The sequence below is a fragment of the Sphaerodactylus townsendi genome, linkage group LG14 (assembly GCF_021028975.2).
Source record: "Sphaerodactylus townsendi isolate TG3544 linkage group LG14, MPM_Stown_v2.3, whole genome shotgun sequence".
NCBI lineage: Eukaryota > Metazoa > Chordata > Lepidosauria > Squamata > Sphaerodactylidae > Sphaerodactylus > Sphaerodactylus townsendi.
Window position 1 is genome coordinate 13,668,036 of NC_059438.1, and position 14,962 is coordinate 13,682,997.

General features: G+C 47.3%; 1 protein-coding gene across 5 annotated transcripts; it reads left to right on the forward strand.

Moving 5' to 3' along the window:
• Positions 1 to 1,381: 1,381 nt before the first annotated feature.
• On the forward strand, positions 1,382 to 14,888 carry LOC125443417 (AKT interacting protein). 5 transcript variants are annotated; one of them, XM_048515518.1, is made up of 11 exons: positions 1,591 to 1,691; positions 4,217 to 4,303; positions 5,909 to 6,027; positions 6,951 to 7,156; positions 8,285 to 8,349; positions 8,451 to 8,551; positions 9,334 to 9,422; positions 9,515 to 9,613; positions 10,710 to 10,817; positions 11,552 to 11,612; positions 13,704 to 14,888. In XM_048515518.1, the coding sequence occupies exons 3-11, from the start codon at positions 5,986 to 5,988 to the stop codon at positions 13,809 to 13,811; spliced, it is 879 nt and encodes a 292-aa protein (XP_048371475.1). In that variant the 5' UTR covers positions 1,591 to 1,691; positions 4,217 to 4,303; positions 5,909 to 5,985; the 3' UTR covers positions 13,812 to 14,888. The 5 variants fall into 5 exon arrangements, with proteins under 5 accessions (XP_048371478.1, XP_048371477.1, XP_048371475.1 ...); XM_048515521.1 differs by lacking the exons at positions 1,591 to 1,691; positions 4,217 to 4,303 and adding an exon at positions 1,382 to 1,476; XM_048515520.1 differs by lacking the exon at positions 4,217 to 4,303 and having other exon boundaries at positions 1,580 to 1,691.
• The last annotated feature ends 74 nt before the right edge of the window (positions 14,889 to 14,962 follow it).

Genomic DNA, 14,962 nt, shown 5'->3' on the forward strand with positions numbered 1-14,962 from the left:
AACCTGGAGTATGGCTGTAGATGCTGCAATATTTTCTTTCTCCTTGCCCTTTGATCATGCTCCTGCTGGTTATGAGAGGCAGTGGTTATGTGGTTATGAGAGGCAGTATGGTATAATGGTTTAAGTATCAGATATGGAAGATATCTGGTTTTTATTTCCACTCAACCATTGAAGCTTTCTGGGTGTTCTTGGGCAAGTCACATACAGTCTTACCTTCTTAACTGGGCTATTGTGAGTATAAAATAGAGGTGCAGGGAACAATGTAAGCTGATTTCCCCTACTGGGGACTAGAGGCAGAATGAAAAGTAAGTAAGTAAATAAATGATTCAGTTGCATGTGAGCATTCATCTCCTTTGATGCTTCGATGCATAGAGGGACAGGATGCTTCCTGTCCCTCTATGCTGATCTTTTTGCTAGTGTTCCAGATCTAGCGTTATACAATGCTGCATCTGTCGTCCCCTGTGGGGGGGGGGGGGCACCAGAAGTCTTCCTTTCCCCATTGGAGCTCCTGTGCTCTGGATGCTGACCTGTGGCATGCTCATCCCTCTCCTCATACCCACCTGCAGGGAGGCTGAAGAGTGGATTATGGTAGTCACTGAATCACAGTTGAACACACTGCTAAGAGGAGGAGCCAGGAAGGAAATACAACTTGTGAAAATTATGGAAACTTCAGAGGATTTGGGAAAATTTCCAGCAACAGAAAACAGATGGCATAAATGTATTGTCGCAGGCTTTCACCGCCGGATTCAACTGGTTGCTGTGGGTTTTCCGGGGGCGGTGTGGCCGTGGTCTGGTGGATCTTGTTCCTAACGTTCCGCCTGCATCTGTGGCCGGCATCTTCAGAGGTGTATCACAGAAGGAAGTCTGTTGCACACTGTGTCTAGTGAGAAGGGAATGCTCATCAGGTCTTGATGAATTTCTCAAGCCAGAGTGGTGAGTTGCACACTCTACGGCAAACATGCAATAATAATAATAATAATAATAATAATAATAATAATAATAATAATAATTAAAAAAAGAAAATGAACTCCTACATTCGCCCTAACTGCCCTGGTCCCACCCCCTTATCAATTTCCACGCTCCCATTTGCAGGCCCCCATGTCTTTTAACGCTTTCTCCCCATCGACTGAGTCCCTCCCGTCAATCAACGCCACTCTCTCTTTTTCCCGCCTCCTCCGACCGGTCAACTGAGGGCATCCAATCCCGAGCCGGCGCTGGGCCCTCGCGCGACGCACTCTGTCGCTTAGCAACCAGGGGCCGGTCCAAGGGTGTCCTTAACTCACAAGGGGTGAGCGGCGTCGATTGGCTAGCGAGGAACAACAAAGCCCCGACGGTGGGCGGGGCCAAGTTTGCGATTGGCTGACGGGCTGGCCAATGGGAGAGTGCTCAACCTCTGCTGGGGTGCGCGCCAGCCGAGGGTGGGCGACGGTGCCAGATGGGGGCGATCAGGAAGAAGGAGGCGGAGCTGCAAAGAGGGTGAGCCGAAGGGGCGGGGAGGAAAGGTCGTTATGTCGGCGCTCCGCCAATAGGCGGTGGGAAGGAGGTTAGCGTCAAAATTGCGCATGCGCGGAGGGGAGCGGCTAACTTTATCTACGGTGGCCGCCTAGGGCCATCCCTCCCATCTTAGGAACGCGTTTGTTTGAGCTGACAGCCCGGCCTGCGCTGGAGGCGCTCCGCGGTGGAGGCGGCAGGTTTGCTTCGGGGCTGGGGGGAAAGGGATGGAGGCTGGTGCCAGGCGGCTGCATTTTAACTCTGCTCTTTGAAGCTTCACAGGCAGAAGTTCTGCTGGTGGAGCTGGCATTTCTTGGAGGAGGTGGGGCGTTCCTTGGAGGAGTTGCACCAGCTGAATGGCTGCCGGTCCCCAGGAGCAGGGCCAGGAATCAGGTTATGGGTGTTTCCATTGTGCAAAAGCCTAGCAGACAGCAAAAACCTTTCCACCAAAAACCTAGCAGACAGAAGTTCGACAGGGGAAGATATTTACCTTCATGATAGATAAGGCAGGAAGGAACAGGCTCATCTGCCGAAATCCTGCAGCACACACTCAAGCATTGGCCCTGCCGCTTTGGCAAGCTGGTGTTCAGCAGGTTTGGCTTCCTCGCCACTGCTACAAATACTTCACCTGTGTAATATCTGCCTGCCCAGTTAAAAGCGAAAAAGTAACACTTTGGGTTTAGAGTCTTTTGGTTTAAAAAGAGAGGGTAGCTTGAATTGGGTCATGTGTCTTTTAAAGGAGCAGTTTGACAAGTGGGGGGGAGGAGGGAGGTGTGTCCTCACCTGGGCAAAGCCTTCTGGCAGGACTGCTTAAAATCAAGCAAGAGGAGGCTGTTTATGCAAGAAAGCTAATGAGAAAGGGACGTGACCCCCCTACCCTCTCAGGGTCAGGGCCATAGTGTACCACGGCATTCTTCTTAGGATCCGTAGTACCCGTCTGATAGAGCATTGAATTAGGAGCAGCGAGACTTGAGTTTGAAGCACCACTTTGCTGTGAAACCCACACTGGGATAACCTTGGACCAAGACCTCCCACAGCTTATTTGAGGCCAAAACAGAGCCTCAGGTACACTGTTCTAATTTCCTGGGAAGAAAGCCTGGCTGAAAACAGGAATCTGTTGGAAGAGGGGCTTCCTCCACCTGCAGCACAGGTGCAGGGCATCTTGCAGGTAAGTAAGGGAAGGCCAGTGAAGAGTGACCATCATACCTGGAGGGCCATTTTTTTGAGATGGAGGCTGGCCTTTTGCTGTGGTGAGTCAGGGGGTTTTGGTTCAGGAAACAGAAGGGATGGGTTGCTAAGGAAAAAGAAAACAGGGGGGGGGGTTCAGCAAGTGATAGTGAGAGACATAGAATTCCCTGAAGAAAAGGTAGAAGCGAAACTAGTGCCTTTTAAATATCGCAGGGGGTGGGGGGGTAGGGGTACTGTAAAGCTACTGCAGGAAGCTACTCTCTTTGTCTGCAGGCAGGGTTTGGAAGAAATAATGGAGCTGGGTGTAAGCAATGAGTAACATCCATCACCTGAATGTGGGGCTAAGTGTCATTGTTCTGTAGTATTGACATAGGACCAGAGAGATTGGGTTCAGAGAGCTCGCTGCGTGACCTTGGTCCTGTCCTTCTCAGCTGACTCTATCTCACAGGGCCGTTGTGAGGCAGGAGAGGTAGAACTCTGTATCCTGGCCTTCTTGGAGGACTTGATTGGATTTTTTTTGGAAGAGTGATTATATGAGGTTTAAGCTTCATTTGGTACAGGTGACCTTTAAACAAAGGATCTTGCAACTAACCACATAGATAGATGTTTAGGCATCACAGTCTGCTCTACAATGGTACTGTGATTTGGCTGTTGTGGGCTTTCCAGGTTGTGTAGCTGTGATCTGGTAGTTTTTGCTCCCAGCTGCATCTATGGCAGGCATCTTTGGAGGCACGCCACTGAGAGAGCAACAATGACCAGACTACAGCCCCACAGCCCAGAAAACCCACAACAAGTCAATTCATTCTGGCCATGAAAGCCTTCAACAATACATTGGACTTGTATTTATTGATTTTAAACAGAAGCTCTCCTTCTGTGGAGGTTTTTAAACAGAGGCTGGATGAACGTATGTTGGGAGTGCTTTGATTGTGTGTTCCCACATGGCAGGGGGTTGGACTTGATGGCCTTTGGGGTCTCTTCCAACTCTATGATTCTATCTGAAGATGGAGGGATGAAAACATCCAGAGGTTGGAGTTTGAGAAGCGTTGCCATAGGAAGTGATAAAAAGAGGCGTGCCAGCGTTGTTTTGTTGCGGAGCCAGCAGACGAGTCTAACCAGTTGACTTTGGCCTATTTTTATGGTGGATGCTCAGGAGGTGAGCTCATACCTCCTGAAGATGGAGTGGTGGATGCAATGCTTGCAGTGAGTATATATAATTCACGGGAGAGGGGGCCAACGCTCAGTAAGGTTTGCCAAAGGGGTTGAATAACCACGTTCAGATGCTGGGTGTGTCTTCTGTCAGTGGTATCCATCTGACATGAATAGCTGCTGGGCAGCAAAATTGCTTACTGCGTTTATGTCTGGTTCCTGCCTTTGCATGGCTGTGTTCCAAGTTCTTTGCAAGCCTTAAGAGAGGCAGTGGAGTGTAATGCTTAGCCTGTTGGACTAGAAGAAGAAGAGTCTGGATTTATACCCCACCTTTCTCTCCTGTAAGGAGACTCAAGGTGACTTACAAACTCCTTTCCTCTCCTTACAACAGCTAGGAGACCGCCAAACAAGTCCAGGGCCACCATGTAGGGACAGGCATGGGTGATCCACCTCTGCTGGCACTCCCTTCCCCCCCGAGGTGAGTGGGTGAGGGCTGCATGGAGAAGAAGAATTTGGATTTATACCCCACCTTTCTCTCTTGTAAGGAGACTCACGGTGGCTTACAAGCTCCTTTCCCTTCCTCTCCCCACAACAGAGGGAGAGGAAGTCGGTGGGGCTGAGAGAGTTCTCAAGAACTCTGACTAGCCCAAGGTCACCCAGCAGGAATGTAGGAATGTGGAAAGACATCTGGTTCACCAGATAAGCCTCTGCCACTCAGGAGGAGGAGTAGGGAATCAAACCCGACTCTCCAGATTGGAATCCACCTGCTCTTAACCACTACACCACGCTGGCTCTCTGTGATAGCCCACGGTTTATGAAACACCCTCCCACAGGACCAGTGGTTAGCACAGAAGCCTTTGAGCAGCTGAGCCCCTTGTCTCATACTTAACAAGTCACTAGTAGTGTTGGACTAAGAGTGGAGAGACCTGGCTTTCGCTCTCCACTGGGTCACTGAATTCCCTCCAGATGGTTAGGCCCAGGAGAGAAGGGGTTAACGATCTGTGCTGTAAACGAGACAGCTCTCAGAACAACAGAGGCTTTTTCCAGAGAGTGCAAGAGTTTGTCAGCGTCCCTGTGCACAGTTGAATTCACCATTGTGAACTGGCCTGCTGAATAATAAAGCCTGACGCATGCAAATTGATACATTAGAGCAGGTCTGCAGTTCAGCTTTTCCCGGAGGTACTGCCTGCCTTTCTTCTAGTTTGGGGAGGAGGCATGAATGTATACCTCTGTGCAAAGCTTTAACAACTTACCTTGCCACGATAGTTAATGCTCTGGGCTGAGAAATGCATAAAATTCCGTGAAAGCGAATCAGCAGGCCCCTCCATTCCAAGACAAAAAGGAAATAAACTTTTTGCTATCTTTTATACAACCCAACTCGGAAAGGCAGTTACCGGTATGTGCCAGTCAGAAAAACTAATACAAAAACATATGATCCTATAAGTGACAGACTACAACTCCCATCATGCTCTACCTTAAACGGAGAATACTACTTGTCCTTGCTTTAACATTGTGACATAAATTCACTAGAAATAACGGCAATCCCTACAGATGCAGCACACCACTTATAGGTGTAGAGAGCCAGCATGGTGGTTAAGAGCAGGTTGATTCTAATCTGGAGAACTGAGTTTGATTCCCCACTCCTCCACCTGAGTGGCGGAGGCTTATCTGATGAACCAGATGTGTTTCCGCATTCCTACATTCCTGCTGGGTGACCTCGGGCTAGTCTCAGTTCTTCAGAGCTCCCTCAGCCCCATCTACCTCACAAGGTGACTGTTGTGGGGAGAAGAAGGGAAAGGAGCTTGAAAGCCCCTTTGAGTCTCCTTATAGAGTAGAAAGGTGGGGTATAAATCCAAACTCTCCTTCTATTTCAGACCATCTGTAAGTATTTCAGGTGGTGGGAACATGTGGTGTGTCTCTTTTTGTCTAAGGCTGGAGTGTCCAACCCTGACCCTCCAGGAGCCAGTGGGAATCATAGTCCGCAAATATCTGGAGGGCCAAGGTTGGACACCCCTAATCTAAGGTGAAATCATTGTATGATGAAGAGGGTACCCAGCTGATTAACTTCACTTTATGTTTCCAGGATAAGAAACCACTCCAGACAGCCAGTCAGTTGGAAAGCGTAGAAAGATTTATCACCCTCTCCTTGGAAGACACGTTATGAATACTTTCTGGAACATGTCTACAAGTTCTGCGCGCAAGGTAGAGTATGAACAACTAGCTTCATGAAACATATTCACGGAAAAACAGACTCCGATGGAATTTAAATTGATTTGTTGACCGGAGTTCAAATAAGTTACGCTTCAGGAATTCATCCTAAAGTTTTCCTGCCCCAACTGTCTCAATGGAAGTTGCTTCTCCAAATAGTCTGTTACTAGGCGACTGCTCCCCCTCTGCATTCACAAGGTTGCTCCATGTACCAAGGCCACACTCCCAGAGAACAGTCTAGATATGCCCAGCCTGGGAAAGGCATTGCTGAATGCCCCCACAACGCGAAGGTCTAAGATAAACTACAAGCAGGAACAGTCAGGATACCACATCGCCCTCTCCTGGAGATATGACAAGACCAATTGGTGCACAGACACGTCTTGACAGCTATCCGGCTCAAAACTTGATCTGAAGTTGCAAGAGAGCTCTGGTGCCATCCCCGACAACTGGGAAGGGTGGGGTTTGGAAGACCCTCAGTGTGGTATAAGGCAATTAAGTCCACCCTCCAGAGCAGCCGTTTTCTCCAGGAGAACTGTTCTCTGTTGTCTGGAGTTGTAAGGCTGGGAAATCTCCGGGGCCCAGCTGGAGGTTGGCAGCCTTCATTCCTGCCCATGAAGTATAGTTCAAAGGGAACATTTGGCATTTAAGAACAGGCCGACCTCCATCTGAAAGGTAGCTCAGAGGCCTTGATCTGGCTGCTGCCAAACCTCAGCAGCTCCCACAGTTTGGCAGAGCAGCCAAATTCAACAAAGTAACCAGATATATGACAGTAATAGTTAGAACTGCCAGAATTTGCTTTATTCACATGAAAGTTCAGATCGGTGTCTTAGCTCTGTGCATGGTTAACTGGAGTCTTCGTCTGTAAATACCACCGGAAACTAACGTTTTCTCTTTCGTGTTTTGCCTTTTTCCAACAGAGGCCTGAAACAGAAGAAAAGGCCCTGGCTGGTGAGCCGAAGAACAGCCCTCCCCGCACCGCCCCCAAAAAGCAGCTGCCGACAATTCCCAAGAATGCCGTGCCCATGACCAAACCCGCTTCTCCTGCCCTTTCTGCTCAGTCAACAAATGGAACGCATGCCTCTTATGGACCTTTCTACTTGGAGTACTCCCTCCTGGCAGAATTGTATGTCCATTGGAACGGAAAAAATGCTATTCTGTGTGACCTCGGCTGTGATGTTTTGTAGCCAATCTATGCTGCTTCTTAAAACGGAAATGTCTAGCATTCTGAATGTCACCCGAGTCTGTTAGTGGCATTTGCACTACTTGAGCTGTGGTGGTTCCCCACGGGTTGATCTTCTCTGTGGGCCTGGAAGCTGGAATTCTTTAGTGCTCTCCTCTTTCCTGCCGAAATGCTGTCTGAAGCTTGACTGCAAAGCTGTAATGGACTAGTCCAGGGGCCATGCTGGCAGGGGCTGATGGGATTTGTAGTCCATGAACATCTGGAGAGCCGCAGGTTGCAGACCCCTGGGCTAGCCCAGCATATTGCCTACGATCCCTTTCCAGGTGCCTGCCAAGTGACTTTAACAGGTGACCCTTGAATGACCAATGAGGGCACACGTTTAATCAGCACTTTCTAGACCTCTGTAGCTACGAATGGACTCCCCCTCCCATACAAAATGACACTTTCTCCAATAATCTCAAAGTAACTAGTTCCAGCTGGGTTCCAGTTAGTGGAGATGAAGAAGAAGAGTTTGGATTTATATCTCCTCTTTCTCTCCTGTAAGGAGACTCAGAAAGGCTTACAAATTCCTTTTCCTTCCCTCTTCACAACAAACACCCTGTGAGGTAGATGGGGAACTGTGACTAGCTCAAGGTCACTCAGCTGGCATGTGTTGGGTGCACAAGCTAATCTAGTTCACCAGATGAGCTTCCACAGCTCAAGTGGCAGAGCGGGGAATCAAACCTGGTTCTCCAGATTAGAGTGCACCTGCTCTCAACCACTACACCACGCTGGCTCTCACACAGTAGCCTTAAGTAGACACACACAGATGACGCACACAGTAACCTTGAATAGGCAAGAATTCACAGAACCAGCCTGTGTTCATGAACTCCAGCAACCAGTCAAGAGAAGCGACATAAGATTTTTCTGCTCGGCTTTTAGCTTTCAAAATGGGCTCTCTACGGATGCCTACCTCACAGAGCTCTTGTGAGGATAAAATGGCAGCGAGGCGAACAACGTCAGCCACTTACGATCACCTTTAGGCACATAAATAAACAGATGCGTAATGAATAACCTTTTTCCCCCCTGCAGCACTCTGGTCGTGAAGCAGAAGCTGCCGGGTGTCTACGTGCAACCCTCTTACCAATCAGCATTAAGTAAGTTTGAAGGTGACTTCTGTTTTTCCCCCCTCCCTGTTTTAAAGCACTTTTCCATTTGCACCTGCTCATTTCCTCCCTCTCCTCCCTGCCCCCTCCAGTGTGGTTTGGAGTGATATTCATACGGCACGGCCTGTATCAGGACGGTGTGTTTAAATTTACAGTCTACATCCCTGACAACTATCCAGACGGCGACTGCCCAGTAAGTAAAGCTGCGTAGGGCTTTCAAGACCTGGGCAATGATAGATTCTATGATAGACTAGCGGTCCATCTACCCTGTTTCCCCTAATATAAGACATCCCCGAAAAATAAGACATAGCAGAGGGTTTGCTGAAGTGCGAAATATAAGGCATCCCCTGAAAGTAAGACGTAGCAAAGTTTTTGTTTGGAAGCATGCCCGACGAACAGAACACAGAAAAAATAAGACATCCCCTGAAAATAAGACATAGCACATCTTTGGGAGCAAAAATTAATATAAGACACTGTCTTATGTTCGGGGAAACATGGTAGGCCAGCATCCTATCTTACGTGGTGGCTGGCCAGTCCTTCTGGAGGTAAACCAACAGAGTCCGAGCCCTTCCCCTAATGTTGCTTCCTGGCACTGGTATTTCAGAAGTTTTACTGTCTCTGAACATGGAGGTTCCCTTTAGTCACCATGTCTAGTAGCCACTGACACTCACAAGGGGATTTTCGGGCAGTCGCGTTCTCTGAGTTTAACCTGTGTCACAGGGCTGTTTGGAGAATAAAATGGAATTGAGACAGCTAACCATGCACAGCAGCCGTGTAGAAATGCCTGGGCCCCTGGGAAGGAAGGCGGGTTTTAAAAATCAAACAGGAGCCACGATTTTGTTGCCCTTGCCCACATCTCCCAGGAGACCAAGAAGTTAAGCAGTTTATGCTTCTTTTCTATTAGACTGTTTAGCCCCCCAGGCAGGCTCGGTTTCAGCTTGATTCTAACATTCCTCTTCCTTTCCACCCCTCCAGCGCCTGGTCTTCGACCTGCCCATTTTCCACCCGCTAGTCGATCCCGTCTCGGGAGAACTGGATGTGAAAAGAGCCTTTGCCAAGTGGAGGTCAGCGGAAGGTCTCGGAAGCTCAGATTTGGAGGCTGGAGCTTTGCCGGGATGCTTCGCTAACCGTGGTTTTCTTGTGCTTCTTCCTAAAGGCGAAACCATAACCACATATGGCAAATCCTGATGTACGCCCGCAGAGTTTTTTATAAAATTGACACTACCAGCCCTCTAAATCCCGAAGCTGCTGTGCTGTAAGTTTCTGGTTTGTGGTTCGGTCAGGCAGACTTGGGTGGGGCAGGCTTGCAAGATCTTGCCAGGGCCTGGAAACCAACCAGGGTTGGACCTGCTTGGATAGGAGACTGCCGAACAAGTCCAGGGCCACTATGTAGGGACAGGCACGGGTGATCCACCTCTGCTGGCACTCCCTCCCCCCCCCCCCGAGGTGAGTGGGTGAGGGCTGCATGGAGAAGAAGAATTTGGATTTATACCCCACCTTTCTCTCTTGTAAGGAGACTCACGGCGGCTTACAAGCTCCTTTCCCTTCCTCTCCCCACAACAGACACCTTGTGAAGTCGGTGGGGCTGAGAGAGTTCTCAAGAACTCTGACTAGCCCAAGGTCACCCAGCAGGAATGTAGGAATGCGGAAATACATCTGGTTCACCAGATAAGCCTCTGCCACTCAGGAGGAGGAGTAGGGAATCAAACCCGACTCTCCAGATTAGAATCCACCTGCTCTTAACCACTACACCATGCTGGCTCTCTGTGATAGCCCCCGGTTTATGAAAAACCCTCCCATTAGAAGTCTGGCAGGCGCCAATATTATACATCTTTCGGTGCTTGCTTAAGTCCTTTGTTTTCACCTGAGGGATTTGACTGATTTCTGCCCTCTGCCCTCAGACTACTGGCTTTTTGGAACTTGCCCTCCCCCTGCACTGGGAGTGTTGGGCTATTGGTTTTAACTGTTCTTCGGTATGCTTTAAGAGATACTTTATATGGGGTTGATGATGATTTTATTGTAATTGTTTGGGCTGCATTTTTGTACTGTGTAATCCGCCCTGAGGCATGAGCATCAACCAGCTGAAGGAAGCAGTACTTAATCGAAAAATGTGGAAAGACCTTGCATATCAGGTCGCCAAGGGTCGAGAACGACTGAACGGATATCATCATAACAATCCGCCCTGGGATGCATTTGAAGGGCAAGATAGCAGTTTACTAAATAAATAATTTATTTTGGGGGGGGGGGTCCAAAAAGCTCCAAAATGTCACCGTTTCTTGCAGCTTCATAATATTCTCAACCAACGGGAAATGTCTCAAAGGCACGTGCTGTTTGTTCTGTTGCTTTCCTAGGTATGAAAAGGACGTCCAGCTTTTCAAAAGCAAGGTGGTTGACAGTGTTAAGCTGTGCAGCAGCCATTTATTTGATCCACCGAAAATAGAGGATCCCTATGCAATTAGGTAAGGGGCTTCATGCCATTTTAATTCGTCGCGTGTGGCTGCATGGGTACAGATGGATGTTCTAGCCTTGCGCAGCCACCAAAGACGAAATGTGGCCATGGACATCGGCGAACTGAGATGGCCTTAATTTCTCTTCACGTGTGCTCACAGGCTTGAAGGACTAAATGTTGCTAATTCTTCAAAGGTGCTTAAAGCTTTTTAAACACTAGCTTACCTTGTGTATTGTGTCATCTTATTGCTAGCTGTTCTACTGGGGGCGGGGTGGGGGGGGATGCCAAAAGTTTATTTAGGAGAAGTTGGTAATTCCCAAGGATGTAATTCGTTTCAGAGAGTTAGCCATATGGGTCTGTGCTGGTAGAAGTAGATTCAAGTCCAGTAGCACCTTGAAGAGCAACAAGGTTTTTTGGGGGAGTGGGTATGAGGTTCTGAGAGTATCTGGTGAACGGTATCTGAGGGCGGAAGTTTTGACTCTTCAAAGCTCACACTATGGAAATCTTGTTGGTTTCTAATTGTTCTTATTTCTTAGGCAATATTGGACTTGAATCAAGATTGGTTTCACAGTCATTCATAGTTCTGTTTACAGAGGGGAATCTGAATCTGGTAGAGGAGTTGTTTTCATGCTCTGTGATGCTGATTTTTATTCTTTTTTTTTTTCACAATGCCTCTTACATTGCTGGTGGTGAATTTGGGGGAAATTCCAATATAATAGGTCTCTGTTTTGCTTGCGTCTTCAGTTTTTCACCGTGGAATCCAGCTATACATGATGAAGCTAGAGAGAAGATGTTGAGCCAGAAGGTATGGAAAAGATCCTGCTTGCTCGCGAGCTGTGGTGACACCCCTCCCCCCTGCTACTCTACACCTTGCTATCACTGTGAGGCAGATTTTCCCAACCAAAATCCTAGGGGTTTTTTTGTGTGTAAAGAGACCCTCTTTAAGCATTGCTGAAATCCTTGTATAATGTAAAGAATAGCTCAACTTTCAGTTTTTCTACTGTCTAATACTGTCTGAAAACTCTCCTAATCAGTACGCAAAAGCAGCCCTTAGCTTTATTCCCTCTGTTGTCCACTCCCCCCATGCTACGCAAAGTAAAAGCAGGACAAGTGGAGGAAAGCACAGACAGAATAAGAAAAGAAATGAAAGATTCAGCAACCCAGAGAGGCTCCTGAAAGGGATGGCCGGGCCCAGACATTAAGCACCCTCAACATACTCCTTCCTTTGCCCTGGAGAGGTATGTTAACTTGGCTTGTAATGAATGGAGTGCCTTTCTGGATCAGTGCTGAAGGAAAGGGTTAACTCTAGCTCTTTCCTCTTCCTTTCAACACTAGTTGTCTTTAATAGGATCATCCGCCAGTCTGGAGAGGATTAACTTGCTCTTGTTTATCATTGCTAGGGTTACATGCATGTCTGTAGCATCCTGCAATTCCCTCTGGGGCTGGGAGGGGGTCCTTACTCCCTCAAACCCTAATCCGAGCTGCCTCCATCCTCAAAGGCTGGAGTCTACTCATTTACCCACTCAGACTGGTGGATGAACATATTATGACCAAATAATCAACAGGTAAGAATTCAGACCGCCCTGTTTCCTGGCAGCATGTCTGAGCTTTTCCCAGGTTGATTTTGCTGGTGGCATTAAATCTTCAAGCAGCCTGCTTCCTAATAACAGTTTCGAACTCTCCCACAACTTTTTTCAAATCTTTTTTTTAAAGGACTCTGCCTCAGTACTACTGGATCACAGTGCCCAAAAATATAGGAGCAAAGGCTTTGGTACGAACGGTCTTGCTTGTTTGTTCAGTTGGACCGGCCTGTCGCTGTGAAGACCAGCATCATGAGAATAGAATCTTTTAATTTTCAGCAATCAGTGCCTATCTTAACTACACGACCATAAAAAAAAACCCCCGTATACGTACAGGTTGCTTTTTTTTGCTGATGTGCTCAATTGACAACGCAAAACATTAGCGGGCGCACAAGAAAGTCAGTCCAGTGGGGAGAAAAGCAAACTCAGATACCAGATTTAGACATGTAGTTCTGTGATGACCAGGCGGAACGGCTGCAGGGGAGACATACTAGCTAATTTAGGGAGGGGCATTTGCTGTCTTGCCTGTATCTCTGCTTCCGGCAGATGGGACGACCCCCGCTAAGGAGCCACATCTGGCTGGGGAGGAGCTAAGCGATAGCTGTTCATCCACTTGGTGTTTGGTCCTACGGTACGCAAGATGGCTTATTAAATGGGCCTAAACGAACCTGCTCTCCAACACAACTCCTAATTCCATTTGAGCAGAGATGTATGGCCTATTACCTCCATACCTTAACGAACCCACGCTCAAGGAGAGCCCTTACCATTGCGTGTTTTAACGTTATGCCCTCTGCCCTATTAAAGGGTAGGTTCAGCAATTTAGATAAATCCACAAGGTTATGCAGTTGCAAACTTAATGTGGTTGAAACGCTGACTCACCAACTCTTCCACTGCACCAGATTTGATAACATCAGATCTAAATATACCAACCTACATTTTTTCTTCCAATCTGGGCTGCCTGATCTGACTAGGTTATCTCTATTGTTAAACAACTTGGACCCTGGTCTTTGTGAAGAGATCGCCAATTTCATTGCGGAGATAGTTGAGAGTTCCCAGTAGAACGTATTTGTTGCGCTCCCCGTGGGGCCTTTTGTCTATCATATATCCATGCAATTGTTCCCAATTCATGTAACTTTTTTCTGACTATGCCAAAAAAGGCTTTTGTATGTATGTATTAAATGGGCCAGGATTAACACTGTATCCGTTAGATTCATCTGAGTCACTTTTAGTTGAAGATCTTAACCTTGGGAGGCCATCTTCTGTACAAGTGGGACATAAATAAACTGGCAACTATTTCTCTTCCTACCACTTCCTAGAAGTCCGAGGATTCACAGTGCAAAAATATGCAAGTGTCTGGCCTGTCGTGGGTAAAGCCCGGCTCGGTGGAGCCTTTCAGCAAAGAGGAGAAGACTCTGCCGACTTAAGTCCTGCAGACCGGGAAGAAAAAGCACTCAACACTTTCTGCAGGAAAACGGAATGTAACAGAGAGCCAGATGGCAAAGCAGTGGATTTTTTTTTTCCTTCTCGACTTTGGATTAGTAAAGAGTAAAACGCTAGCGGTGACTTGAGTAAACCCGCTCAAGCGGATTGGCTTGGACTCTTCTTGATGTTTTCACACGTGTTTTAACTGCAGCCTGCAAGTTGGGAAGTAGCTCATAACTTGGCGGGGCTTTTGGTAGCAGAGTCCACCTTGGGTGGCAGATATCTTCGTATGCTGACATTCTTAAGTGGGTTACTTTTAAGCTTTTATTATTTTTCCTTCAGGACTAGGTGGGTTTTTTTTAATTTAAAAGAGCAGGCAGAAGATACTTTGTTGCAGAGGTAACTTTGTGTTTATGTAAACTAATATAGAGTAAAATACTATATTTAAAAACTTTTAAATGCATTTGGTTTCTACTGTAAATATATTAGGATATGGAATTTGTAAATAGTGGTTTTCGGATTCCTTGCTGCCCCATACAATGGCAATAAGGCTGAAATTGGCATGTACCATGATATGTAAACTGATTTCTAGCATTGTCGCTACAAGCTGCCTTCTAGCGTAGCTTTACCCCCATCTTGAGATCCACAAGTCAATTGCCTGCAACCATCATATTGTGGGGAGAGAACCGAACTAGATCTCGTTCCCTGCAAAGAATGGACACATGGCAAAAGTTTCAACAACGGTCAAGAGAATGCAGTGTTGCCTTTTTAAAATCTTCCTCCTGTTTGTGATATTTGCATGCATCTTAAAATGCCGGTCTTGAGATGTGTTAGGTCTACGCTAGGAGGCAGCCTTAAATTGCTCATTAGTCAGGCTGAACGGCAAATCGTGCCGTCGTGAGTGGACGGTTACCAGGTTTTGTATGACTAGAACAAAAATAAACTCTTTAATAGGGTGAAATTTGTGGCTTAATAAAGTCTTAGAGGGTCTGGGTAGCTTCTTAGCGATGGCAGGCTGACAAGACTAATGTGTGTTTAGTAGTGGCATCTTAAAAATAAAAAGACCAATCATGATAAAACACCTGCGGCTGGTTGTTGTTGTTCAAAAACATACTTTGTATGAAGTCCTTAAATTGGTGCCGGGAAACCCTGC